Genomic DNA, 24,395 nt, shown 5'->3' with positions numbered 1-24,395 from the left:
TTTAAAAGTCATAGTAAAAGTCATAGTTATACTTACTACGACACAAAGCCAAATATTCATATCCATAAGAAACACGAAATTTACACTAAAATTCTTACACAAAAAAAAAAAGAAAAGTGTTATCGAAATGGCACAACAATACGTGATAACGACACATTCTTACCACGCAATAACTTCCAAATCCTAACTCCAAAGTTCTTGATTTATGCATATCTTTGTCATTTTGATCTATGTTGCCCTACTTCAAACCATTTTTAAATTCTTAAATACCCATTATTCTTTAATATAATGGTCTTAAACAACACATTTAAGATTCATCAACAACATAGCAAAAATCTTTAATTTTGGAATTCAATGTATTCAGTCACTATAGACAAACAATCCCAAATTCTTATATGTGGTCAGCAACATCATTAATTGATGGTGTGATCACTTCACATATAAGACAATCAATTGATTAATGGCCAATGTGGACTAAGCTTCCGTTTAAACAGAGCTACTTGAACGAAGGATGAATTTTCAATAAATAAGTTAACTTTTTATAAACAAATGAAGTAATTTATTTCTATATACTGTACATAATTATAGAATCGAGGTTACTTGAAACAAATGGAGTTATGTTATTCAAATGAGCAAATATAAAGTTATTTAAAATTGACCACATCTACATATCATGTGACATGCCGCACACAAAACCAGTTGATATTCGATCCCTCCTTTCTTATCGAGCCGTGAATGCGTCCAAAAAACCAACCCCATCTCATCTCAATGCATCTCTCACAGAAACCTTGATATAAAGAGTGGGTTCATATTCCAAGTTCCATACGCCGGTCATCACTATCTACACAATTATACCAATAGGCCCACACCTTCTTCATACATTCACAAACTGTTCTAGTCAAATGTTCTTTGACCCTCCTTCCCAAAACCACCCTTCTGCTTCTCTCGCAACTCTCCCAACTCCTCCGCCATTTTTCGATTCTCTCTCCTCCGATTTCCAGGTCTACATCAACGCTCTAATTCTTTGTTTATTTACCTTAATTTTGCATAATTCTTGTATTTTTTTCTGCAATTTGTATTGGATTTTCTGGGGTTTTATTGAATTTATACTTGTTGTTTTGGTGTTTTGATTTCTGGGTTTTTGAAAATTTTCGATTTTCCCTTTGTTTTTTAATTTCAGGTCGTTATTCTTTAACTGGGATTTTTTTTTTGGTTCGATTATTCGTTCTTTATCATACAATTCGTTGGTAGCTAACTGATCTTACAGTATTTTATTAGAATTTTGTGATATGAATATCAATGGGGTTGAGGAATTTCGAACTTAATGTTATTTATGGATCATGAAGCACTAGAAATGGGAATTGTTTTCCTGAACTAGTTTTTTTGTTTTGTAATAGTTGGGCTAGAGATGTGGTTATGTAGTATGGGACTGTGTTTTCTATCTAGAATTTTGCTCACATTTGCGCTAGAATGTTGAATTTTATTAGTTTTTTTGATAGTCTAGATGCAATGTTTTAATACCAATGTAACTTCACTGATACATGGTTGTTTGGGTTGCGTGTTGTTGAAATTCTAAGAGGTACAGTTGTGGAGTGTTTGAACATTTGAGACTACTTGCGAAGTTGCATTAGGATTCATGTTGGGTTGTTGTGATTGTTGTTGTTGCTGCTGTCTTTCTTTTCTATGTCACATATCAATGTATTATTCGATTCAAGTGATTGGGAGCTGGGTTGTGGACATACTAAGATCTTGAGACCTTGCTTGCAATGGGATACTTAACTTGTCTTTTTTTGTTTTTTTGAAATGTTCAAGTTTTCTGGTTTAGAGTTATAGACTTTTAAAACTGTTGAGAGTCTTGAGACCATCTGCGCAATAAGATTCTGATGTTGTAAAATATGTGATTGCTTAAACATGGTTGCTCTTTTGTTTTAATCTATCTTTCTCTGATCTATGGGCTATTATACATCAGTTTATTTCCTTTATGACATCATAGATCTTACTGTGTGGGAAAAGGCATCTGGAAAGTGGAAACCAGTTTTTTCTCACTGGCAATAGGCTGAACAAGGAGATATTGCTGCTAGGCTGGGAATGCTTCCTGTATGACATAAAATTTCACAGTGTCAGGTTTGCTGAATGTATGTATTAAATAAAATTTATTGTCCGACATTGTGCTGTGCTTAAAAAATTTTAGGATATGGTGACTTGCCTTTTAAATTGTATGTAGATATGTCTTTAATTTTTCTTTGCACTGGAATTGCTTAGTTTGATTATAGGCCCTGGGACCTGGCATCATAGGTGCTGATCTATAAGAAACATAAAATATTTGATTAAGAGAAAGGGAGATCAATGATGCGCGAGAGTAATTAGACAATGGGGTCGCATGCATTTTGTATTTCCTTTTATATACAAGAAGGGCATCTCATGATTTGATTAATTTCATGTAGGTTATGTTTATCATAACATAGATATACTTGTCCTTAGTAGGTTTGTTTTAAGATGTCTCTTTTTTAGGATGTCTATTTCCAGCATGAAATTTGAGTTTGTGATTAAGTGGAGCTTTCTCTGTTGAATCCCTTTTTATGGCGATAATGCCGATAAATCCCTATAGACTGTGTCCAACCCCACTCAGTGGGCAAGGAAGTTTGTTATTTGGGTGATTGGTATTGATGCTTATCCTGGTGAGCTTCTTCCTGATTTACGGGGGTGTTAAAATGTAGCATTGTTCTATTTGCAGTCATCTATGAACGGATCACCTTCAAACATTCCAGATATCACTGGAAGATCTTTTCCTTCACCTTATTCTGTCCAGTCTGGTGCTGGCTCCCCTGGTTTTCATCACAGTGGTAAATAAAGCTTTCGAGCTTCATGCTTTTGAGTTTCTTCCCAGTTCATGCCTTCATGCGTTCAATTGGATTGTTTTTTCTTGCAGGAACACTTCAAGGGCTTCACAACATGCATGGTAGCTACAATGTTCCTAACATGGCTGGTACGCTTCCATCAAGGAATCAAACAATAAATGTACCTCCAGGCAGTATGCAACAATCTACTGGAAACCTCCTTACTGGACGGTTTGGGTCTAATAATCTACCTATTGGTCTTTCTCAGGTATTCTTATATTTCCTTTAAAGCTGAACCATCTGTTATTCGAACCAACTAAAAGATTGCTTTAACTTAGAAGTGAGACTTTTGAAATGTAATGGTCACTACTCAATGCAGATTCCTCATGGTAGCTCACATGGCCATTCTGGAGTTACGAATAGAGGAGGTATGAATGTTATCGGAAGTCCTGTGTATAATAATAGCACAAATGCTGTTGGTGGTTCGATTCCTGGGGTACTTCCAACATCTGCTTCCATTGGTAACCGTGGTGGTGTTCCAGGCATTGGGGTATCACCTTTTCTGGGAAATGCAGGTTCTCAAATAACAACTTCAATGGGAAATGTGGCTGGCTCTGGATCTGGCTACATTGGTAGGAGTTCTGGTGGGACTTTATCTATGCCTGGTCTTGCATCTCGTCTAAATTTGAGTTCCAATAGCGGCTCTGGAAGTTTAGGTTTACAAGGATCAAATAGATTAATGAATAGTGGACTTCAACAACAAGGTATTATAAATATTTAAAGTTCTGATTTATCAAGAAAGCATTCACAACACTGCCAGTTGATATTTAGTCAAGCTCACTTTTTGCTTTAGTCTTCTTGGTCACATTCTGTCATGTATCCTTAGTATCATTGGAATATAGGTTACTTTGGTGACAGTGACATCTCTTGAAAAAGGGTTCTCAGTTCTATTAGTTAATAAGTTTTTGTCCTTACTGATGATATTATTGTAAAGTTGTTTATGATAATGTTCTTCACCATTAGATCTACTTTTTTATCATAGAGGCAAACTATAGTACCTTTTGAAACGATTAAACAAATATTTGCATGGTTTTTAGAGGCTCGAGGAAAGTTTTGGTTTTTGAACCATTGAGATAATTTAAATACCTTTTGAACTAATGAAAAATCGAGGGCATTGATCTTACCAATGTATTAATGATATTTGTGTTGTCACAAAAGCAAACACATTGATGAGCTCTGTTGGCTGTATACATTTATAATATAAAAAAGAATGTCTGGTGTAGATGTTATAGATGGCCTCTAGTTGACACTCGTTGAAGCTGATGAGTTATTATATACTCTATTCTTTGACATTGGTTTTGTGATGGAATCTCATTAGAGCCTCAATTATTTTGGGTCCAAAACTCCAATGTAGTATAAGATCAACACTAACTCTTCCAAGCCCTAATATTTTTCCTTTAGTTAGGGGATCATAGTTAATGGATCTACATTAAGTGCTGTGTATATTTGGCATTGGTATTAAAATAGTCATATCTGCTTTCAGCATCGCCACATGTAATGTCCATGCTTGGAAACTCCTATGCTTCTGGTGGAGGTCCTTTATCTCAAAATCATGCCCAAGCTGTTAATAATTTGAGCTCGTTGGGAATGCTGAATGAAGTGAACAACAATAGTAACTCACCTTTTGGTGTGGAAGATTTTCCTCTGCTAACCAGTCGACCTAATTCTGCTGGAGGGGCTCATGGACAAATAGGTAATCTGAGAATCTTGAAAGTTATTTCTGGCTCTTGCTTGGTATTTGGCTTGACTTGCAAGAAATAATTACAGGCTCGATTAGAAAACAAGGTATTGGTGGTCTGGCAAGTCAACAGAACCATGAATTTAGCATCCAGAGTGAAGATTTTCCTGCTTTACCGGGACAAAAAGGTTAGTAATTAATTTTATTTGTGCTGAAAGGACTGAAAAGGATTGTATCCTTTGTCCGTTTCTTTTCCTTGTCCACTTAAAAAGTGTTCTTTAGCATCTTTGTCATTTTAAAGAGTTGACATAGCCTAGAGCTGGAGAATGCAATTAGTAGTATTGGACTCGTTTATTTGAATGTCAGTTTTGTCCAAAAAGTTAATTTGTGGTATTGGGTTTTGAAACAAACAAAGCATCGAACTATAGAAGTTAAAAATCATTTATTTGGTGTAAATTTTTAGTTCCTTGTTGAATAATGTCACTGCCACCGCACCCAGTCCTCCAAGAAGTCAAAGTTGAAACATGCCTTATTCAAAGAAACGAGTCCAATACTATTATTATTGTTATTATTATTACCTGGAAGCTAAAGATAAGCTTTTCCTCAAAAAAAAAGATAAGCTTATAGGCTATCAGAAACTGTGATTGTGTTGGCAACTGTTTTCTGTAATCCAATATTATTATTATTATTACCTCTTTTTTGTACATCTTATTAGGGTAATACTCTTTTCAGGAAAAAATTCTGAGTATGGCATGGACTTTCATCAAAAAGATCAACTTCGTGATAGCAGTGTGTCTATGATGCAAAATCAGCATTTCTCAGTATGTATCTTGTGAACGATTTAATGGCTCTTTTTTTTGCCTAATAAGTTTTTCTTGCACTCATAAGGTGTAATATCCAGATGGGAAGATCTTCCGGGTTCACCATGGGTGGTTCATACCCATCACCTCGCCCACAGCAGCATCAACAACATATGCCGTCAGTCAGTGGTGGCAGCGACTCTTTTGTGCCTGTAAATAATCAAGGCCTTCAGAATTTGCACGGATCAGATATGTTTTCGTCTTCAAATTCAACATATCATTTACAGGTTTGCTTGTTGGTTGCATTAAAGACTTCATTGCTAGACTAGTTTTCACCCTAGAATCTGTATCTTGCTCACAAAGTAGTCAGATACTAAATTATTTCCTTACTGTTCTTATTGTTTCATCTTGTACCTCATTATGAAAGTGTCTTGGAAGGTACTTGAAGGCACTTGCTTAGATTTCATAAGTTTATTCAGATTGCAGATTTAATGATTTTAAGATTTGTATTCCCTCAAATGTTTTCCCTTAGTTTTTTCACAGACTTCTGTACTACTTACAGTTCTCACTTTAACCATACTCTCTTACTAATTCAAATGTTGTTATGTGATTTGTCTCAAATGTCAATATATAATTTTTATATGTCAACTTTTTATAATTTTTACTTAGAGATATTGATAGTCAAATTATGCTAGACGAGAAAATCAATATGGAAAATTAATAATAATAATGGAGGGAACATTTATCTTCTCTGGTCAAGACACTCGTATTGTTAATTATTAGTAAATTTTTTCCCTCAAAAAAAGAAATATTAGTGAAATTTTATGAGGTAGATAACATATTGCCAATAGTGGTTATGGTTACAGATTTATAGGTTGGTACCATAATAACAGTAGAATAGTAGATTGGATAGTCAATGATTTGAAGCAAAAATTGGGATGTTATGGTTGATTCACCTAGTAGTATCATGGAAAATAAGTCTCGATGATTTTAAAACTATGGGCGTGTTTGTTTTAGAGGATTGCTTTATTTGAGGGGTGCAAAGGGTGTAGGAGAAACTTGTATAAATGTTATACTACGTATTAGTGTTTTTTTTTTTTTTTTTTTTTTTTTTTTTTGTGGTAAGGAAAATATCTAGTGGGAAAAGAATTTACTCAATGATTTTATTTTTGTAAGGAAAAGTTCTAGTGGGAAAAGAATTTACTCAATGATTTTGCAGATAAGTTTTTCCACCCAATCTGACAAAGTGACAAGTGTGCTTTGTCTCAATATTTCTGTCAGGGCAACGGGCCTCCAGATAATGGCATGAGATCTATGAACAACTTAGCTGCAATGTCCGGTGTGCCTTCATATGACCAAAAAATGCAGCAATATCAACAGCAAAGTCCATCCCAGTTTCATCTACGGCAGATGTCAACGACAGACACGACGTTTCGAGATCAGGGAATCAAGTCTAATCAGGCTACACAAGCTGCGGCTGATAAATATGGATTGCTGGGTTTGTTGAAAATCGTAAGGATGACTGATCTTGATCTGTCGTCCCTTGCTCTGGGAATGGACCTGACAATGCTGGGTTTGAATCTGAACTCTTCTGAAGACCTTCACAAAACGTTTGGCTCCCCTTGGTCTGACAAACCTGTAAAGGGAGATCCAGAGTTTGTTACTCCTGATTGTTATAATGTGGAATCCACTCCATCCCTAAATGTGAGCTGCTATTTGAGATGGGCTATTCTTGTTTACTGATGAATTAATCTGTTTCGTCTGATAAATATATTTTAGATTTTTCAAAAAAAGTTATTTCCTTTTTGTTGTTGTTGTTGTTGTTGTTGTTGTATATGTGGTTTTAATTTTTTAATCTATGATTACGTAATTCCTGCTACTTCTCATGTCACTTACTCACTTTTTGTGAGTTTTTGATTTGTTGCAGCACCTCTACTTCATGAAGTTTCAGATGGAGACTTTGTTCTACATCTTTTACAGGTGGAACTGTCTTATTTTTATCATGCCTTTGTTATGATTTTACATCTTGAACTCATTGCTCCTTGGTGCCTTTTTTTTTTCCTTCCAATTTTTTTACACAGCATGCCGAAGGATGAAGCACAGTTATATGCAGCGAATGAACTGTAAGCTCTTTGACCGAATGACTGACCTTGTGTCACATCATTTAATCTTTAGCCCTTCCATGTTTTAAGCTATGTATCCTTTTCAAATTTTCATCCAATGTTTCCTGAATTTCTGATTTTGCTGAAAGGTAATTCTACTTGTGTTTGCAGTTGCAGAAGAGGATGGTTCTATCATAAAGAGCTCCGGATGTGGTTATCAAGGTTTTCCAGTGTGGAGCCTCTTGTCAAGACACCTACATACGAGCGAGGGTCTTACCTCTCCTTTGATCCAAGTACATGGGAAACAAAGAAAAAGGTACCGTCTTATAATCACAATCCATTTTTGGTTATAGCAATGAATATTAATGTGTTTTCTTGCAATTTATAGGACAACTTTGTTCTTCAGTACGACTTAATAGAGAAAAGACCGACCCTTCATCAGCAATAGTTATACTTGTTGAATGTAAATTCTCCTGACTATTAGCACAGTTGTTAGAAGATGAGATAGTTTATTGTTACAAGTCTTGTATTTAACAGTTAAAAGTATTTTAAAACTGATCTTGTTTCAGCTGTAGTTCAGTTTGGCCTCAACAAATAGTCTTGTATCAGATTGTAATTGAATCCCAAAGTTATAAAAAAAGTTCTTATTTACTCATGTTATCCTCAGTTTCAGAAAATTATGCATAGAAATGCAGATCTGTCCTGTTGTTGGAAATGCGGTCACGTACATACTCATTGTTGTATGTCGAACATCAGTTATTGGTTAAGTGATTGGTTGCATTGTGTAATGACTGTCTGAATCTTTCTCACCATCCTTATGTTAAGTATCTCTCTTAAAACTCGGGGATGCGTAGAATAAATGAGTAGTTTCAGAAAATTTTACTGATGGAAATTGTGATTTCAACCCGATGTTTGTGTTCTTACTCTGCACCAAACTAAACAATGGAAATTCAAGAAAACACTTCTGTAGGTAAATATTTTCTACCTTAAGCAAACGAAGACTAAATGCCAAGACTCGAGGAGAAAAAGAGTTGACTCTCATGTAGAGAATATGTTTGCTTATACAATTGCAAATTACATCTTTACTATTGATATGACATAATTGCCACTAACACAAGTTTTTGTGTTTCGCCTTATGCTACGTGTAATTGCCTATAAAATTTAGTAATTGAAACCTTCCATTTACTTATGGTTCAAATATTTAATTTACAAACGAGTTTGGAGTATGACATGCATGCCATGACTCTAATGAGATATTTTTAAAGATAAATATGATCGCATTGAGTTGTATTGTTTAGTTGATTCCATCTTATGATGCTATGATATATAAACATTTACAATGAGGTGCTCTATCATTCTATTGTAGCCACAATTGTGACTTACTATGTAGTGACATATAGTTTTTTCAATCACACACAATTCTTCATTAAAGAAACAATTTTTTTAATATATGGAGTACACATTTTTATGATAAATAAGATATTCACTACAGTACCTTTTAACATGTAATTTATTGATTTTAACAACAAAAATGAATTAAAGAGAAAGGGGTTGGAGTTTCAAAACCTGATTTTCCATTCGATAAGGCTTATAGTGAATAGGTTCAAGCTACTCCAAATCGTTATCCAAAATTATATTTCGTGATTTACCATTTTTTATATTTCATTTATCACATACTAAACTGTCATAAAAAATACATGAAGAGTTTTTTTTTTATTTTTTTATTTAATTTCAAATTTTTACCAAATTTTGACTTTTTTTTGAAGAAAACTTTGAATTTTTTTTTTCGGGAACTTTGACTTTATTCGTACACTAGTTTTGTGCCCCGTGCGATGCCCGGGTTGTTTATTGAATTTTTAGATAAATTTTTAATCTATATATCAAATTTTAAAATACATCATTGATTACAAAATTAGTTAGGAATTGATGTGTTTTTGTGATGATTTGCTATCTAGTAGGCATGTAATGACTAATAATAATGTTGGTGAAAATGTTCGATTTAATACATTAAAAAAATAAAAAAATTAGCAAAAAAATAAATTTAATAAAATAAATGTTCAAAGCCCGTTAGATTGACTCGAACCCAAAACTTTGGGCAAGGGTTGAACATTTCTTGACTCTTAACCTAAAGTGACTCAATCCGAGATGACTCATGACTCGACCTTAATTGACAGGTCTACATAGTAATAAAATTCTATTAGATTGTGAAGTATATTATTTTAATCGATTAGTATATATTATAAATGGAAGTGTTTACGCTTTAAATTACTTACCCCAACCCTAATTGACAGGTCTACATAGTAATAAAATTCTATTAGATTGTGAAGCATATTATTTTAACCGATTAATATATATCATAAATAGATGTGTTTACGCTTTGAACTACTTCATTCGCTCCAAAAAATATTATGATATAAAAAATACATTTATATGATAATTTTAAGAATTATAACCTAATAATTTTTTTAATAAAATTATAATTCAATTTGTACCTCTGAAATATTGGTATTTTATCAAAAATAAAACTCTAAATTAATAATTTTATCTTTAGATTCCATCCATATAGAATTCTAAACTAATTTTTTTTTATCTTATGAAATCTATTTAAATCTATCCTATGTGGCGTGACACTTGGCGAAAAGTTGGAACGCCAAGTGTCGCTGCCTCGTGACCTGGGTAAAAGTTTAGCTTTATATATTAGTTACTAGTTTTGTGCCCCATGCGATGTCCGGGTTGTTTATTGAATTTTAAGATAAATTTTTAATCTTTATACGATTTGCTAGATTGTGAAGTATATTATTTTAATCGATTAGTATATACTATAAATGTATGTTTTATGCTTTGAACTACTTCCTTCATCCAAAAAATATTATGATATAAAAAATAATTTATTTGATAATTTTTGAAAATTATAATCTAATAATTTTTTTAATAAAATTATAATTGAATTTGTACATTTAAAATATTGGTATTTTATCGAAAATAAAACTAATTTATTCTAAAAGTCTATTCAAATAGAATTCTAAACTAACTTTTTTATGTTATGAGGTCTATTCAAATCTATTCAACGTGGCGCGACACTTGGCGAAAAATTGGAACGCCAAATATCGCTGCCTCGTGACTTAGCTAAAAATTTAGCTTTATATATTAGTTATATGATATGATTAATGTGTTGGATAAAAAATAATCAAATGAAATATCATTACATATCACGTATTAATTAGGTAATTTATTTTTTTATCCGACCCCAAAGACGTATGCTAGCTTTTGCCAATTTATAGTACCGTAAGTCCGTAACAAACGAACCAAGTCCAAATGAACAAAAGCAAAGTCCCAATTCCCAAACCCAAAACCCTCAACAAAACCCTTGCGAGTTACGACTAAAGTTTTTCCCTCTTTCTTCTTCTCTCTTCTCGTTTATTCCAATCTTCGAAGTCGCAAACCCTAAAACAGGAGAGAGAAAATAAAATCTCCATTACCAGACAAAATCATGGATATGGGTAGTGATTTCGATCGTCTCCTCTTCTTCGAGCACGCTCGCAAATCCGCTGAAGCCGCCTACACTAAAAATCCTCTCGATGCTGATGTATTCAATTGTTCCCTTCTCAATCAATTTTTTTTAATTTTATTTATTATATACGAGTAATTTATTTCTGAGATCTTTATTCTTAGCTGAATTTGTTTACGTTTTTATTTTTGATTTTTTTTGTTGCAGAATTTGACGAGATGGGGTGGAGCTTTGATTGAGTTGTCTCAATTTCAGACTCCCGATGACTCCAAGCAGATGCTTTCAGGTTTTTTGATTTTCTTCTGATTTTATATATCAAATAATTAATTCAGTTTTTCATTAATTTCTGAGGGATTTTGGGGTTTTTGTGTGTGTGTGTGTGTGTGTGTGTTTTTTTTTTCATGAGTATTTAGGATGCGGCTATGAATTCAGTTTGAAATAATATGAATTTTAACTTATTGTATAGTTTATTGAAATAATTGGTATTTATTTTTATTTTTTGAGCTCTTATGAAGGATTAAATTTGGTCTTTTCCTAAAAAAGGGTAATTTTTTTATGATGATTTTGGGTGAATTGTAGCTGCGGTGTCGAGGTTAGAGGAAGCTTTGGAGATTAATCCTAAAAAACATGACACAATGTGGTGTTTGGCAAATGCTCATACTACACATGCTTTTATGGTTCCTGACATTGATGAGGCTCGACCTTACTTTGAGAAGGCTGCTGACTTCTTTCAACAAGCTGTTGATGAGGTATAGCATTGTACTATCGTCAACTCGATATGGGTTTGTTTCTATGAATTTGGAATTTGGTTGTGAGATTCTTTCACTAAAGATTTTTTTTTTTTTTTTTTTTGGTTAGGATCCTACTAATGATTTGTATAGGAAATCCTTGGAAGTTTCTGCAAAGGTACATTTTTCTTTTCTTGCTCATTGAATCATTGAAATTATTTTTTGTATTATATTTGATGGTGAAAAATAACTTTGATTTCTTGTTTAAGACTACGTAAAAGTAGGGCTGGTAAAGGTAACCCAACCTGAACCCAAATTGAAAATAGTGGTTTTGGGTTTGAGTTGTTCAACTCAATTTGTTATCGGGTCGACACAAACCTGGCCTTAAATTAAATGGGTTTGGTTAAGGTTACGAATTTCAACCCGAAAATGACTTGTGTTTTGTGTAACTTGAAATCATAGAAACGATCCCAATGTCATGTATGGTGACTAGAATCTTTGATGGTTTGGATTAGGTTGTGTATGTGACCTTGTTTAAGTCCTTGGATTATTAATTGTGAAGCGATTAGTTAGTATGTGCAAAATCAAGGGACATAAATTAGTGCCATTTAATTCTTAAGACCTTGATGGCTTTGTTGAATTACTGGAATTTCTTTTAATATCTGCAAAATTTTGCATTCATGCGTATAGCCTTGCTGAAGTTATCTTCTATCACCATTACTTTTAATAGAAGGCCTGTCCAGTTGACTTTTTTCCTTATAATGATTTTCTTCCTATTAGTGTTTATAAACTGTTGGTGTTTGTGACTGACCCTCTGATTATATCCAAGTTGATAACTTTTGAGTTGTGGCTTTGTAAATCTTTAATTTTTTAATATTCACATTCTTATCTAATAGAGTGTTATGTTTTAGAGCTGATACTAGCTCTATGTGGGTGTTAAGTGTTCTAATGATATATGGGGAGTATTCGAAGGAACTTGTTGACTCTCAAGTCACTTTTAATATGTTTTCAAATCAAGTATTTATTTCCTTTGAGCTCTGCTAGGGTTAGGCCTTGATGATATCCTATAAAAAAAACTTTCATTTGTGGTTTAGCTATTGTGTTTTTTACTCCGGAGTGAAATTGAAATTTATATATTTGTTGTTGCAAATATCCAAAGTTACATATAAGCAAAAATTATAAAAATTGGATATTTGCGAAATAGATGTTGAGACGAATCTAACAAGATTTTACATTGATTGTTTTTTCTCAACACTATATCTCAAAGTGAAGTCAAAATAAGTAGTGTGAATAGTGTATAAAGTCAAAACGTGTCAACTAAAAGAAATGGAGAAAGTATATATTTTGGGTACTATTTTTTGGTAATTTGAATATTTCGTGCTTGCTTTTGACTGAATGTAGTCTGTGTCTGAACATTTTATCGATTTATCCTATTAAGTTGCTTTCCAAAGGTCAACTGCAACCTACTTCCTTTTCTGTTTTAAGGCTACATAATATCCATTTCCAAAATCTCCCAAAATGTCCAGTTGTGTTTAGGTCCTTACTGCCACCCTGACAGGAGACTTGCAGAGGCATTGGGTTAATGTTGAAGTTGATGTTGTTCTGCTATTAATATTTTTGTTTTCCTCTCAATGTAATTTATTGAAAATCTTCCTATAAGAAACTAGTAAAAAAATCACGTTTGGTTTAAGTACTATATCTTCTGTAATCTCCTGGAACTTTTAGCTTGTCCATTGAAGCCTTTATGATAAGTTTATCACAATGAAGACAACTAAATCCATGTATAATTTCAAATTCATAATATTTCATTAAGAAACAAATGGCCATTTGTCTTGTGCATTTATTTGATATAAATGTTGTGCAATCAGAATGGTTAATAACGTAGAACTAAAAAGGTAATAACGTAGAACTCATAACTGAGAATGGGTAGGGGCAGAAAAAAGGATGCGAGTATTGAGATGGAGGCCACTTTAATGGTGGGAATTTCTGTTCTGTTGATGTGAAAAAAAATGGTTGATGTGATGTGGGGAGACTTTGTAGTATCATGTTTTTACTACCTTAAGAAAAAGTACGGAGAGCATGAAGGTACAATTGAAGTTATGTTTTGACAGGCTTAGGAGATATTGTGGCCTGTTTCTTAAAGCTGCTGGGTATGCTGCAATTTCACAGCTTTACTTCTTTGGATGTGTTCTATTTACTTGAATTTTTCTTTTTTAAAATAGTACTCCGGAGTAGTACCGTATCTCATCTGAACTGATTGGAAAAATGGATAAAATCATTAAATTTATAGAACTAATTCAATTGGGATTGAATAATTATGAGGTTTGGTAAAAATAATGTAATCTCATTAAAGACCGGTTGAAGTAAACAGGAGTACCTTTCTGCTCTTATTTTCTCATAATTTAGTTGAACAGAACTACGGAAGTATATCTATATTATGTTGGTTGTTATATAATGTAGTTATTGTGAATTATGTTGTTGATGGGATTGCACAACATTTCTTTAGGCTCCGGAGCTACATGCTGAGATCCACAAGCAACAAGCGTTTAGCCAACGCCAACAGTCTATGGGTGGCGGAGCTTCATCTTCTGCTTCCACTAAGGTAATTTTTTGTGTTTTTGGATGTGTACTATTGCTGTGTTAATCTTCCAATTGTTAATCGATATTTCTCCTTTCTCAGAGTGCCACTAAAAAGAAGAAATCCAATGATTTCTTATATGATGTGGCGGGGTGGGTTATTCTTGCGGCTGGTATTGTGGTGTGGTTAGGGTTTGCGAAGAACCAAGTTCCTCCTCAGCCAAGGTAATCTGCTTTTTTGAGCGTGGCCTAAGTTTTGTCAAGAAGTTGGGGGCTGACAGCTGAGATTGATTCGATTTTTGCGTGGAATACACCTGAGAGTTCTCAGGGTTGCAGTTAATTTGTCGTCATTAAATATATTTTCTAGCTGTAGTTTAGCTATATTTGTTAGCTTTAGTTCAAAATTATTCGTGACTGTAGTTTTCTTACAAGGTTGAATTTTCGTTGATTTATACTGGTTATACAGACCATTCTAAAATTGTACGATGTTTCATTAATCAGTATACAAAATAAGTACTGTTTCTACAGTTTGTTTTTTTTTTTTTTTTGAAGTTATGTTTCTACAGTTTGTTTGATTACAGTGTTATCGAATGTTTAATCAGCTTGCTTACCAACTTATTTGCTTGCTAAATAATTACTCCGTAGTCTGTACAGTACAGTAATAAAGAATTAAAATGCTGGTACTCTAGTAATGTTTGTCGAAGAATTCAACCTCATTTTTTTGCATGAACATACACGGACGTTTCTCTCAAACTCACTCCCCTGTCTACCCAATTGTAGAATGAAAGGATATGGGAGAGGAAGAGGGACAGAAGAGGTAAGCCAAAGAGGAACTGTATTATTCAGCTTTCATAAAGTTCAAATTTTTCTCCTGCTGGAACAATTTTTGTAATGAATGTGAATCTACCTAAATCATATGTAAGTAATGTAACTAATCATATATGGTCATTCTTATACAAAGCATCGCCTTGATTATTAGGACTTTATAAAGTTCAAAATTTCAAAATTTCGTTACTATCTTCTTAGCAATGAGAAGAACTGGTTTCTCAAAGGTTATTCAAACCTTAATTTAAATTTAGTAAAATTAATTTAATTTTCAGTAAAAATAATAGGAAGTATAAAATTAAACAAAATTCAGATAAAGTGAACAAAGTCATAATTTACAATGAACAAATATAGTTCTCTAGAAATGAGAACTTTTATTCAAAGACAGAAGAGAGTAATAAAAGAACATGCTACAAGAGTACAAGCATCTTCTACGAAGTATTATTCTCCTACTGGAACAATCCAAAATTACAATTCTTTGCCCCTTTCTTTCTCACTAACTTGGTGGCACAAGGAGCTCGAGATAGCTCAAAAATGGCGGCAGTCGCCATGAAAGTCGGCGCAACTTTCTCAAGAGATTACACTTCTACTCAACCACTCTCTCTCTCCTTCCGTCGTTCTCTTTCTCCCTTCCGCTGTAGAAATGTCTCTTTCCGCCGACTTCAACCTCTTCCTTGCCGCTTCCAACTTAGAGCTGTCAAACGAAGCCCTAAGCGTCTCAAATACGCTACTCCTCGCTTCTCGAAGGTTCTCCTCTCTATTTCTTATTAAGGTTGTGATTATGGAGTTCAATTCTTATCGTCTTTGTAATTTGCTCCCCATTTTTGTTTTCAAGTGTTGAATTTGGAGATATATGCTCCAAAATATGTGAATTGTGTGTTGTAGCTGAGGAGAGTGGTCTCAGATAATAATGAGTTTCTTGCAATTCCGAAAATTTGGAAATCTGGAAATGTCAATTTGAAGGAAAATTCTTAATTATCTCCATGATAATGATGAAATGTTTATCAATTGACAATTGCGTGATTAAGTTGAAGAAATATACGGTTGTAATGATTGAGTTACAGTCTTTAAAATTGTGTTTTGACTAAGTTATTGATAAAATTTGATTTCTAAAAATTTGTAGTTGAAATTGTGGATATGTAGTCATACTGTAGTTGCAAGTTGCTAAATGTACAATGCAAAATCTATATCTTGATATGCTTTGAAACTTTTGAATACCGTAATCAAGGAGGTTAACTGAACTCTACGACGCTAATAAATACAATTTTGGCAAAAAGTGAGATAATTGTCTAAAGTTCTCATTTTATATTAAAGCTAAAGTTTAATGTTAGGCTCCGTTTGGTTTGATTGGAATTATTTACAATGTAAACAAATTGTCATGAAAACACACTTGTAAATTAATTTTCCTCTGTTTGGTTCTCTGCAAGAATAGTTAGAGAGGAAGGTATGGAGTTAAATTGTAAATGGAAGGAGGGTAGATGGGAGGAGTGAATGAGGAAGAAAGGATTAAAGAATAGGAGGGAAATAAACACTCTCTTAATGTCTTTACGCAACGATAAATATGTCAAATGGTATGACTTGTGCATATGAACGGAGTTGTTAGACAATAGCAGTTAAGACTTAAGATAGAAGTATATCTTTGTTCTCCCTGATCCCGATGTTGTTCTGGGTAGATTGCCAATTCCTTGATATACTTCCCCCTAAAATGTTTATTAAGAACTGACTAATTTACAGGATGGTGGCGTGCTCTATGTTGAAGTTGATCCATCAGGAATAGACAGTTGGAAGCTGGAACCTGTTATTCAGCAGCTGAAGGAAGGAGCCGTTGGTGTCATTCCCACAGACACAGTGTATGCTGCTCTTCTTCGCATTTGTTATTTGAGAATGATGGTTTACTATTATCGTGCATGTGCTCTAAAGATGTAGTTCTAGAGGTGATAACGGTTTGGAATTTGATGGCACATACCTATTTTTCTTCTGCATTTATATGTTTTGTGCTTTTCTAACATTCCAGGTATGCAATTGTCTGTGATATGAATAATCCCTCTGCAATTGAGCGTCTTAGGAGGTAAGTCATTTCCCCTCTATGTTTGAATGGTTATAATTCCATAACATCTCTTCCTCTTTGGTTGACTTCATTTGGCTTCTTTTGCAGGATTAAGAATATTGAAACTTCCAAGGTGAGACCTCTTATTGTGATGGTTTCTTAACAAATGTTATTTGTCCTCTGTCCAGTAATTAGCTAATTGGCATTTGGGCTGAATGTTGCTTTATAGAATTGGGGATTGATATACCTATGTATTATTTTGATTGTAAGATACTTACCTTTATGTCTTCATGTTTTCCATGCAGCCGCTTAGCATTTTATGTCGTTCATTCCATGATATTGATGTATATACAATGGGCTTCCCTCGTGGTGATAGCCTAGGTCATCCTAACATTTTTCGAGCTGTGAAGCAATGCCTGCCTGGACCTGTAAGTATGATTTCACTTACTAATTTATGTTATTAAGTGCTTTTCCTCTCTCCCTTAATCATCTTTCCTTTAGAGGCTAGAGTACGGAGTGAACCTAAGAAAGCGTCCTGAAGGTTGCAGTTTGATGACCCGATACTTTATGGATGCCCTGTTTCAGTTGCTTTACTTAGTTTTGGACATGAGACTGATGAGAGGGTAAGGTCGCCACTCACCAACAACTTAGCCCTCTCATTGATACCATAACAATTGCCTTTGTGCAGTATGTTGCAATTTCAGGCCACATTGTCTATATAGCATGCATATGTGAGAAAGTTGTTGGAGACATAGGAGAACATACTATTTTGCAGCATATTCCTGATTCCTATTCATTCATCTCTCTCACTCAGCATTCTTTTTCTTTTCAATTTTTTCCCCTCTTTATCCGTGAGTGAACTGTTGAGGGTAGCTCATTGGAGAAGGGCTTTAGCCTTTTATGAATCATCAAAAAGTATGAGACTCGAAAGCATTAAATAGAAATGAACTAGTATATTTATTACTATATGAGGCTTATGCATTGTTCTTAAGAGGCTAAATTATATTGATTTGAGAGGTTTACCTTACATATGTCAAATTTGATTGCTCTTATGTTTCATTTCCCGTCCCTTTTGGCCCAAAACTGTTTGAACATCCTCAACTTCTGTTGCATAAAGGTCTGCATTTTTGGCTGATATGTTCCATGTGGCAGTACACTTTCATCTTAACTGCAAGCAAAAATTTACCGAAGCTATGTCTCAATCATGAGCCGGGAAATGTAAAATATACACCAAAGAAGAGCGTAGGTGTTCGTATACCTGACGATCCAGTAACTAAAGCTATTCTCGAGAAAACAGATTCACCTTTAATATCTACCAGGTTTGTTTGGACCTCTGAAATTTCTTCTCTTTTGGAATTATGAGTGCTGATGTTTTTGTTGTACCCACACTAATGAGGCAAATGCGTGGCTACCTGCATCTTGATCTCCCTGACATTGTTATTCTTTCTGTCTGTGTTCTCATATTATGCCTGTTGCAGTGTTAAGGCTCCAAAAGAAGATCAATGGATTTTAGATCCCGTTGTGATTGCAGAGGTGTATGGAAAAGAGGTATAATTTCTCATGTAGTTAATTAAACTAGTATAGGCTGTAGTAAAAGCTCCAAGAATCTTTTTTCAGGTCCTGAAGTGGCTATATGATAAATACGTATAGCAGTACGTTTGATGAAGCAGCAATAAAAGAGCCACTATTAGTATCGTCATATCGTGTGTCGCTAATAGCTCCTTTGTTTGTGTTTTCTATAGGGCCTTGATTTTATTGTTGATGCTGGTCTTAGAATAGCTGAGCCATCTACTGTGGTGGACATGACTGGCAGCGTTCCAAAAATCATCCGTTTGGGAAAGGTATGTGAAATTATTGGCAACAAGCTACATACTTTCATTTGTTAAACAAGCATACCTGTGAATTTGTAATGGAATTTTTGCATCAGTTGATAAAATTTTGATTCAGGTTTCCAGGGAATTTTATTTACTTATTCTGTGACCCTGTGTTTCCCTTTTTGTTGATGCCTATAATCATCGTCAGGGAATAAGGATACAATTTATATAATTTTTGGACATGTATGCATTTCCGTCACCTTGAAGAAAAAGATTAAGCAATATTTTATTATTTATCAGGACATATCTTTGACAAAAAAAATAGGTACATGAACTCAGGGGACCCTTCTCAATTTTCAGGACATGTAGATCAAAGCTCTTGATTGTATAAATTCCACCTGATAGTTGTTAAACTTAGATTTATTTTCTGTTACTGGATTACAAGTGCGGCTTTTTGAAGATAACCCTCTAGATACTACAAGCTTTGTATTGCTCTTCCCTCCGGAATCATGGGGTGTGGACATAACCATGCGTGTATATCAGTGTTTGTATTATCTGTTTATGTCAATTGCTGCATGCCAGTGAATGTTAAGGTTGCTTTGGGGAGTCAAACCTGCCACACCAATAGCCAAAGCACATAAGCTGATAAGCATTCTTGTAGTTGGGATCAAAGAAAGGTTGTATTGTCCTTTCATCAAGGTCTAGACTTACTTACTGGTTTAATGGATCGCAGGGACCACCACAACCTTGGATGGTATCTGAAGACGAGGTGCTTGGAGGCTGACACTGCCACTTGAAGCGTCTGAACATATTAATGCTCACAACTTTTGTACAGATTCACAAGTAAACTGCTTTTTTGTTGTGTAAAAATTTTGTTCTCCACTGTTATAATGATATACAGAGTACTACTCTATGATTTTAGGCATTAGCTAATTCCATCAGCTGGATATAAATCTGTACATGCCAGTATAAGCAAAAGTAAATTTCCCTGGCCAAAATGGTCTAAAGTTTTCTCAGCACTCGTGTGAGTCGTATCCGATCCCTACCCTGTTTGCAGTATTGCTTTCTCATTTTGGTTCACCATTAGCCTACATCACAAAATCAGTCTTTCTATCGTCAACTTCAATTGGTTGAATGGCAATTCTAGAAGGCATAAATCATTGCAATCCTCTGATATTTCCAAACAATGTAGCAAAGTACATTCTTTTGTGAAATAACTCAAATTTTGTTTAAATATTTACTCATAAAATCGATATACAAATGAATTTTCCTTATCAGATATGCAGTCAGCAAAACAAATAAACCAAATCACACCAATTGATCATAGCTCAACATCATTTTATTTCAGTAGGCATCAAAATTAATACAAGAGAACAAGTAAAATTACAAACATTGTAATACTGATAATATTTTACATATATTGGAAAGCACCAATTAGTAGCAGTAGTAGTAGCATACTCTAAAAGATTATCTCCTAAACATCACATAATAATTAAATTTCATCATTAAACCTAAAAGTCTTCATCCATCTTGAACACATGAGTTCCACCATTAGCACCATTCAAGCTAGACATAACAGAAGCTTTCTGATACTCCCCAACTCTCTTCTCAAAGAAATTAGTCTTCCCTTGAAGAGAGATCAACTCCATCCAATCGAACGGGTTCTGAACTCCGTAAACCTTTTCGCACCCGAGTGCAGCCAACAGTCTGTCTGCAACAAACTCAATGTACTGACTCATCAGCTCACAGTTCATCCCAACCAGCTTCACTGGAAGCGCATCGGTTACGAACTCTCGCTCGATTTCGACTGCATCCTTTACTATCCCCTGCACCTTCTCAACACTCAGCTTCTTCTTCAATAGGCTGTACAACAGACAAGCAAAATCACAGTGAAGCCCTTCGTCTCGCGATATCAGCTCGTTCGAGAAGGTTAAACCCGGCATTAACCCACGCTTTTTAAGCCAGAAGATAGAGCAGAAACTCCCAGAGAAGAAAATCCCTTCAACACAAGCAAAAGCAATCAACCTCTCAGCAAACGATTCAGCACCATCAATCCAACGAAGAGCCCAATCAGCCTTCTTCTTAACACAAGGGATAGTTTCAATTGCACGAAAAAGATGGGTTTTAAGGTTAGAATCTTTGATATAAGTTTCTAAAAGAAGAGAGTACATTTCAGAGTGAATGTTTTCAATGGCGATTTGGAAGCCATAGAAAGCGCGAGCTTCAGCAACCTGAACCTCCTTCATGAATCTTCCGGCGAGATTCTCGAGAACAATACCGTCTGATGCGGCGAAGAAGGCGAGGATGTGGGTGATGAAATGCTGTTCGTCGGAGGTTAAGACGGTTTCCCAGTGACGAACATCTTGCGAAAGATCGACTTCTTCGGCAGTCCAGAATGAAGCTTCAGCTTTTTTGTACATTTCCCAGATTTGTGGGTATTCAATTGGGAACATACAGAATCTATCTGGGTTTTCTGTGAGAAGTGGGTCGGTTTCTTCGATTTTCGCCGGCATTTTTAGGGTTTTTTGTAGAAGAAGTTGACGAAATTGGGGAAGAATGAAAGATTGATTGAGAAATTGGAGGTATTTTTTAGGGTTTTGATAATTGGGAATGTAGAATAATGGGGATTTTAGAGTGGTTTTTATAGAAAAAATTGGGGAAATTAGGGATTTGAAATTTTGGGGGGAGTTTTGAAATTTTGAGTGGGAAGCTTGCGGGAGAATAAATCTGAGGGAAGAAGATGAGGGCATTTTGCGGATTTTGTATAAAGGTAGGTGATATTCTGGTGACGTGTAAGAATTTGAAGGGGTTGTTGGTTGGTTATTTTATAAAATTCCAATTTTACCCTTTTAATTTTTGGGAAAGTTGAATCGTACACGAGAAGCTTGATGAAAGTCTACGAAATTAATTTAAAAATTGAGTGGTATTTTTTGAAATAAAGGAGGGAAGTAATTAATTGTGTTTGGTTTGATATTTATTGGAAGGCGGGATATTGTTTTTAGCGCTTTTTTTTAGGGTTTTAAAATATAAAATTTAAAGTTTTACAGCCTTTTTTGTTTTGTTTTCAGCAAGTTTTTTTTTACAATAAGGTGGTAGTGGTCTAGTGGAGTCTTGGATTATGCAATTGTGCTTGCTAGTAGCCTAGCATGGGATGACGCCAGAACGGATTGTGTTCGTTTGAGGTTTAGGTCGTGTGAAGTATGACATGGCACGTTGGCACATGTGTCGTTTCATTGGTCCATACGTTTGAATAACTATACTTCGTTAACGTTGTCTTAAATTATGATTAATGGATGACTAAAAATGTTTTTTTTTAAAAAAAATAACTAAAAATTACTTAGTTATAAAATATATCGATTATCATTGCTATTAGTAGTATTGTAATAATGTTTGTGTTATTCTTTTATCATTAACGTTATATTATGACAGTCTGTATGAGGCTTGTTACATGGCACATCGGCACATGAAACATATGGTATTATTGGTCGATATCTTTAAATATTCACAATTTGTTTACGCCTTACAGTATGATTATTGGATGACCAAAACTATTTGGCCAATAATAACATTAGTATTGTTGTTATTTACTTGGATTTTTTTTTTGTTCATGACCAAAGATTCTAAAACTATTTGATTGGTGAATAACTACGCGAAATTGCTAAAGTCACCGATTTTTCTAATATGATAAGAGCCATTTGTTCATTTGTTAAGATATCTCTTTAGTTTGCTTCTCCTCTTGTTGTGAAGTACCTTAACTTTAATTTGTTAATAGGAGTTAAGCATACAAAAAGTCCTTTATGTTTGGGATTTGTTTGAATTTAGTCCCTAATGTTTGAAATGGTTGGATTTAGTCCTTCAACCATCACTTAGGGTGGTCTAGATGCTGACTAGGACAAACGTTTGCATGATTTGGATCTGAAACACCAAACTTGAGGGAAACGCTTGCTGATTTGGAACTCAAACGTCAAACATTAGGGACCTGCAACAGTAAACATTAGGGGTAAGTTTGACACGTGGTCCAATTACAAGCTACCTAAGGTTAGTATGGTTAGTTGATTTAGAATTAACCTTAATTAGGGTAAACTGAGGTTAAATTACGTGGGGAAGCGCGCAAAATGACTGACTTAAGTTAAGTCAGTATTAAAGAAAAATCATTTCCCCCCTAAAAAAATCATTTCAGATTTCAAATAAAAAAGAACAAATGGACGGTTTTTTTTTCCTTCAATTTCTAGCTATGTATGTATTGTAGTACATTTGCTTGCAACATTTTTGTTTTTGTTTATCCATTAGGGGAATACATTCTACATAAATTAGGGTGAATTGATTGTCCTATTAAACTAGATTTTAGAGGGCAAAATATTTTGCCGTCTTTGATCAGAATCAAAGAGGGTGAAATTTATTGCCTTCTTTGATCATTAACAAAGAGGACGGAAGATTATTGTAGTTGCCCTTCAAAACTATAGGACGAAACTTAGAGGGCGATTTTAACTCCCTCTTTGCTTACTAAGGCAAAATTTGCACCTAAGTAAATCACCCTCTTTGAAAATGGATTAATTTTATAACGTATATAGTCAAATATTCAATTATATTCTTTTTTTCAGGATGAAAGTCAGCTTGAAGAGTTGGTGAAAAAGATTAAGAAAATAATGGCAAGCAAAAAATATGGTGATATAGAAAAATTGGTTATGATTGATGCCATACAACGAATAGGTCTTGAATATTATTTTCGAGATGAAATCGCTGCTACTTTAGAAAAGCATTATGATTTATATTATAGATTTATAGTACAGTCGGAGAAGGTACTGATAATCTTCATGATCTAGCTCTTCGCTTTCGCCTGTTGAGACAACAAGGATACTATGCATCTTCAGGTATTTAATTTATTTATTTATTTTTTTGCAATTTAAGGTAAGGTAAAAATTAAAGAAAGGTTATAACAAATTAAATCAGATGAATGAGTTAAGGTCTTTTATGTTTTGCCTAGTCATCTATTACAGGTCCCTCAAATTTGGTATTTCAGATCCAAATCATCAAACGTTTCCTTCACGTTTGTCCCAGTCAGCATTTAGACCACCCTTAGCGAAGGTTGAGAGACTAAATTTAACCATTTCAAACATTAGGGGCTGAATTCAAACAAACTCCAAACATAAAAGACATTTTGTATACTTAACTCTTGTTCATAGTGAATACTTTGTGAAGACATTGTAGACACGTACTATATTGCGTCAACTTGAAACATGGAGTTGGAACTAATTGTGGTAAAGTATGCTTAAACAAAATAATTGTGTTGATTATGAAAATTGAGTTAATTTTATACATATGTGTGTTTCGCAAAGCTTGATAATTGTTGTCGATGCAATATACAATATGACTATTATTAATGATATTCCATTTCTCATATTAAACAAAAATACTCACG

General features: G+C 34.2%; 4 protein-coding genes and 1 non-coding gene across 9 annotated transcripts; 3 read left to right on the top strand and 2 right to left on the bottom strand.

The window, feature by feature from the left end:
- The first annotated feature begins 839 nt into the window (after positions 1-839).
- On the top strand, positions 840-8,137 carry LOC145562064 (putative NOT transcription complex subunit VIP2). 5 transcript variants are annotated; one of them, XM_081622233.1, is made up of 14 exons: positions 840-1,001; positions 2,735-2,843; positions 2,930-3,105; positions 3,217-3,265; positions 3,380-3,601; positions 4,381-4,590; positions 4,665-4,763; positions 5,308-5,396; positions 5,477-5,662; positions 6,657-7,079; positions 7,303-7,355; positions 7,457-7,498; positions 7,649-7,793; positions 7,866-8,137. In XM_081622233.1, the coding sequence occupies exons 1-14, from the start codon at positions 903-905 to the stop codon at positions 7,923-7,925; spliced, it is 1,962 nt and encodes a 653-aa protein (XP_081478359.1). In that variant the 5' UTR covers positions 840-902; the 3' UTR covers positions 7,926-8,137. The 5 variants fall into 5 exon arrangements, with proteins under 5 accessions (XP_081478359.1, XP_081478355.1, XP_081478358.1 ...); XM_081622232.1 differs by adding an exon at positions 1,994-2,124 and having other exon boundaries at positions 863-1,001; positions 3,217-3,601; XM_081622230.1 differs by adding an exon at positions 1,994-2,135 and having other exon boundaries at positions 863-1,001; positions 3,217-3,601.
- Positions 2,763-2,843, bottom strand: LOC145565953 (small nucleolar RNA snoR35). The gene has a single exon (XR_014095301.1). It is a non-coding gene; the product is annotated as a small nucleolar RNA snoR35 (small nucleolar RNA).
- Positions 8,138-10,879: 2,742 nt separating the features above from the next.
- Positions 10,880-14,817, top strand: LOC145563301 (mitochondrial import receptor subunit TOM20-like). The gene is made up of 6 exons (XM_081623747.1): positions 10,880-11,063; positions 11,193-11,271; positions 11,565-11,734; positions 11,844-11,891; positions 14,220-14,315; positions 14,394-14,817. The coding sequence occupies exons 1-6, from the start codon at positions 10,968-10,970 to the stop codon at positions 14,517-14,519; spliced, it is 615 nt and encodes a 204-aa protein (XP_081479873.1). The 5' UTR covers positions 10,880-10,967; the 3' UTR covers positions 14,520-14,817.
- A 729-nt stretch (positions 14,818-15,546) lies between these two features.
- LOC145563300 (uncharacterized) lies at positions 15,547-19,912 on the top strand. The gene is made up of 9 exons (XM_081623746.1): positions 15,547-15,862; positions 16,850-16,965; positions 17,130-17,183; positions 17,271-17,295; positions 17,468-17,590; positions 18,315-18,481; positions 18,641-18,710; positions 18,905-19,003; positions 19,710-19,912. The coding sequence occupies exons 1-9, from the start codon at positions 15,650-15,652 to the stop codon at positions 19,758-19,760; spliced, it is 918 nt and encodes a 305-aa protein (XP_081479872.1). The 5' UTR covers positions 15,547-15,649; the 3' UTR covers positions 19,761-19,912.
- Positions 19,913-20,297: 385 nt separating this feature from the next.
- LOC145563299 (ribonucleoside-diphosphate reductase small chain-like) lies at positions 20,298-21,677 on the bottom strand. The gene has a single exon (XM_081623745.1). It carries the CDS (start codon positions 21,487-21,489, stop codon positions 20,488-20,490), a length of 1,002 nt encoding a protein of 333 aa, XP_081479871.1. The 5' UTR covers positions 21,490-21,677; the 3' UTR covers positions 20,298-20,487.
- Between the last annotated feature and the right edge of the window lie 2,718 nt (positions 21,678-24,395).

This window comes from Chenopodium album, chromosome 10, assembly GCF_948465745.1.
Source record: "Chenopodium album chromosome 10, dcCheAlbu1.1, whole genome shotgun sequence".
In the NCBI taxonomy this organism is placed as follows: Eukaryota; Viridiplantae; Streptophyta; class Magnoliopsida; order Caryophyllales; family Amaranthaceae; genus Chenopodium; species Chenopodium album.
Note: the sequence above shows the minus strand (reverse complement) of the source record. Positions and strands in the feature narration are given on the sequence as shown.

Bases quoted from the DNA above. Each gene is read 5' to 3' on its own strand.
- LOC145563299 (XM_081623745.1), bottom strand. From the start codon at position 21,489: ATGCCGGCGAAAATCGAAGAAACCGACCCACTTCTCACAGAAAACCCA.
- LOC145562064 (XM_081622229.1), top strand. From the start codon at position 903: ATGTTCTTTGACCCTCCTTCCCAAAACCACCCTTCTGCTTCTCTCGCA. The intron at 4,764-5,307 runs GTTAGTAATTAA...TACTCTTTTCAG, and splicing joins TGCTTTACCGGGACAAAAAG to GAAAAAATTCTGAGTATGGC. The intron at 5,397-5,476 runs GTATGTATCTTG...TGTAATATCCAG, and splicing joins TGCAAAATCAGCATTTCTCA to ATGGGAAGATCTTCCGGGTT.
- LOC145563301 (XM_081623747.1), top strand. From the start codon at position 10,968: ATGGATATGGGTAGTGATTTCGATCGTCTCCTCTTCTTCGAGCACGCT. The intron at 11,892-14,219 runs GTACATTTTTCT...ACATTTCTTTAG, and splicing joins CCTTGGAAGTTTCTGCAAAG to GCTCCGGAGCTACATGCTGA. The intron at 14,316-14,393 runs GTAATTTTTTGT...CTCCTTTCTCAG, and splicing joins CATCTTCTGCTTCCACTAAG to AGTGCCACTAAAAAGAAGAA.
- LOC145563300 (XM_081623746.1), top strand. From the start codon at position 15,650: ATGGCGGCAGTCGCCATGAAAGTCGGCGCAACTTTCTCAAGAGATTAC. The intron at 17,184-17,270 runs GTAAGTCATTTC...CTTCTTTTGCAG, and splicing joins GCAATTGAGCGTCTTAGGAG to GATTAAGAATATTGAAACTT. The intron at 18,711-18,904 runs GTATAATTTCTC...TGTTTTCTATAG, and splicing joins CAGAGGTGTATGGAAAAGAG to GGCCTTGATTTTATTGTTGA.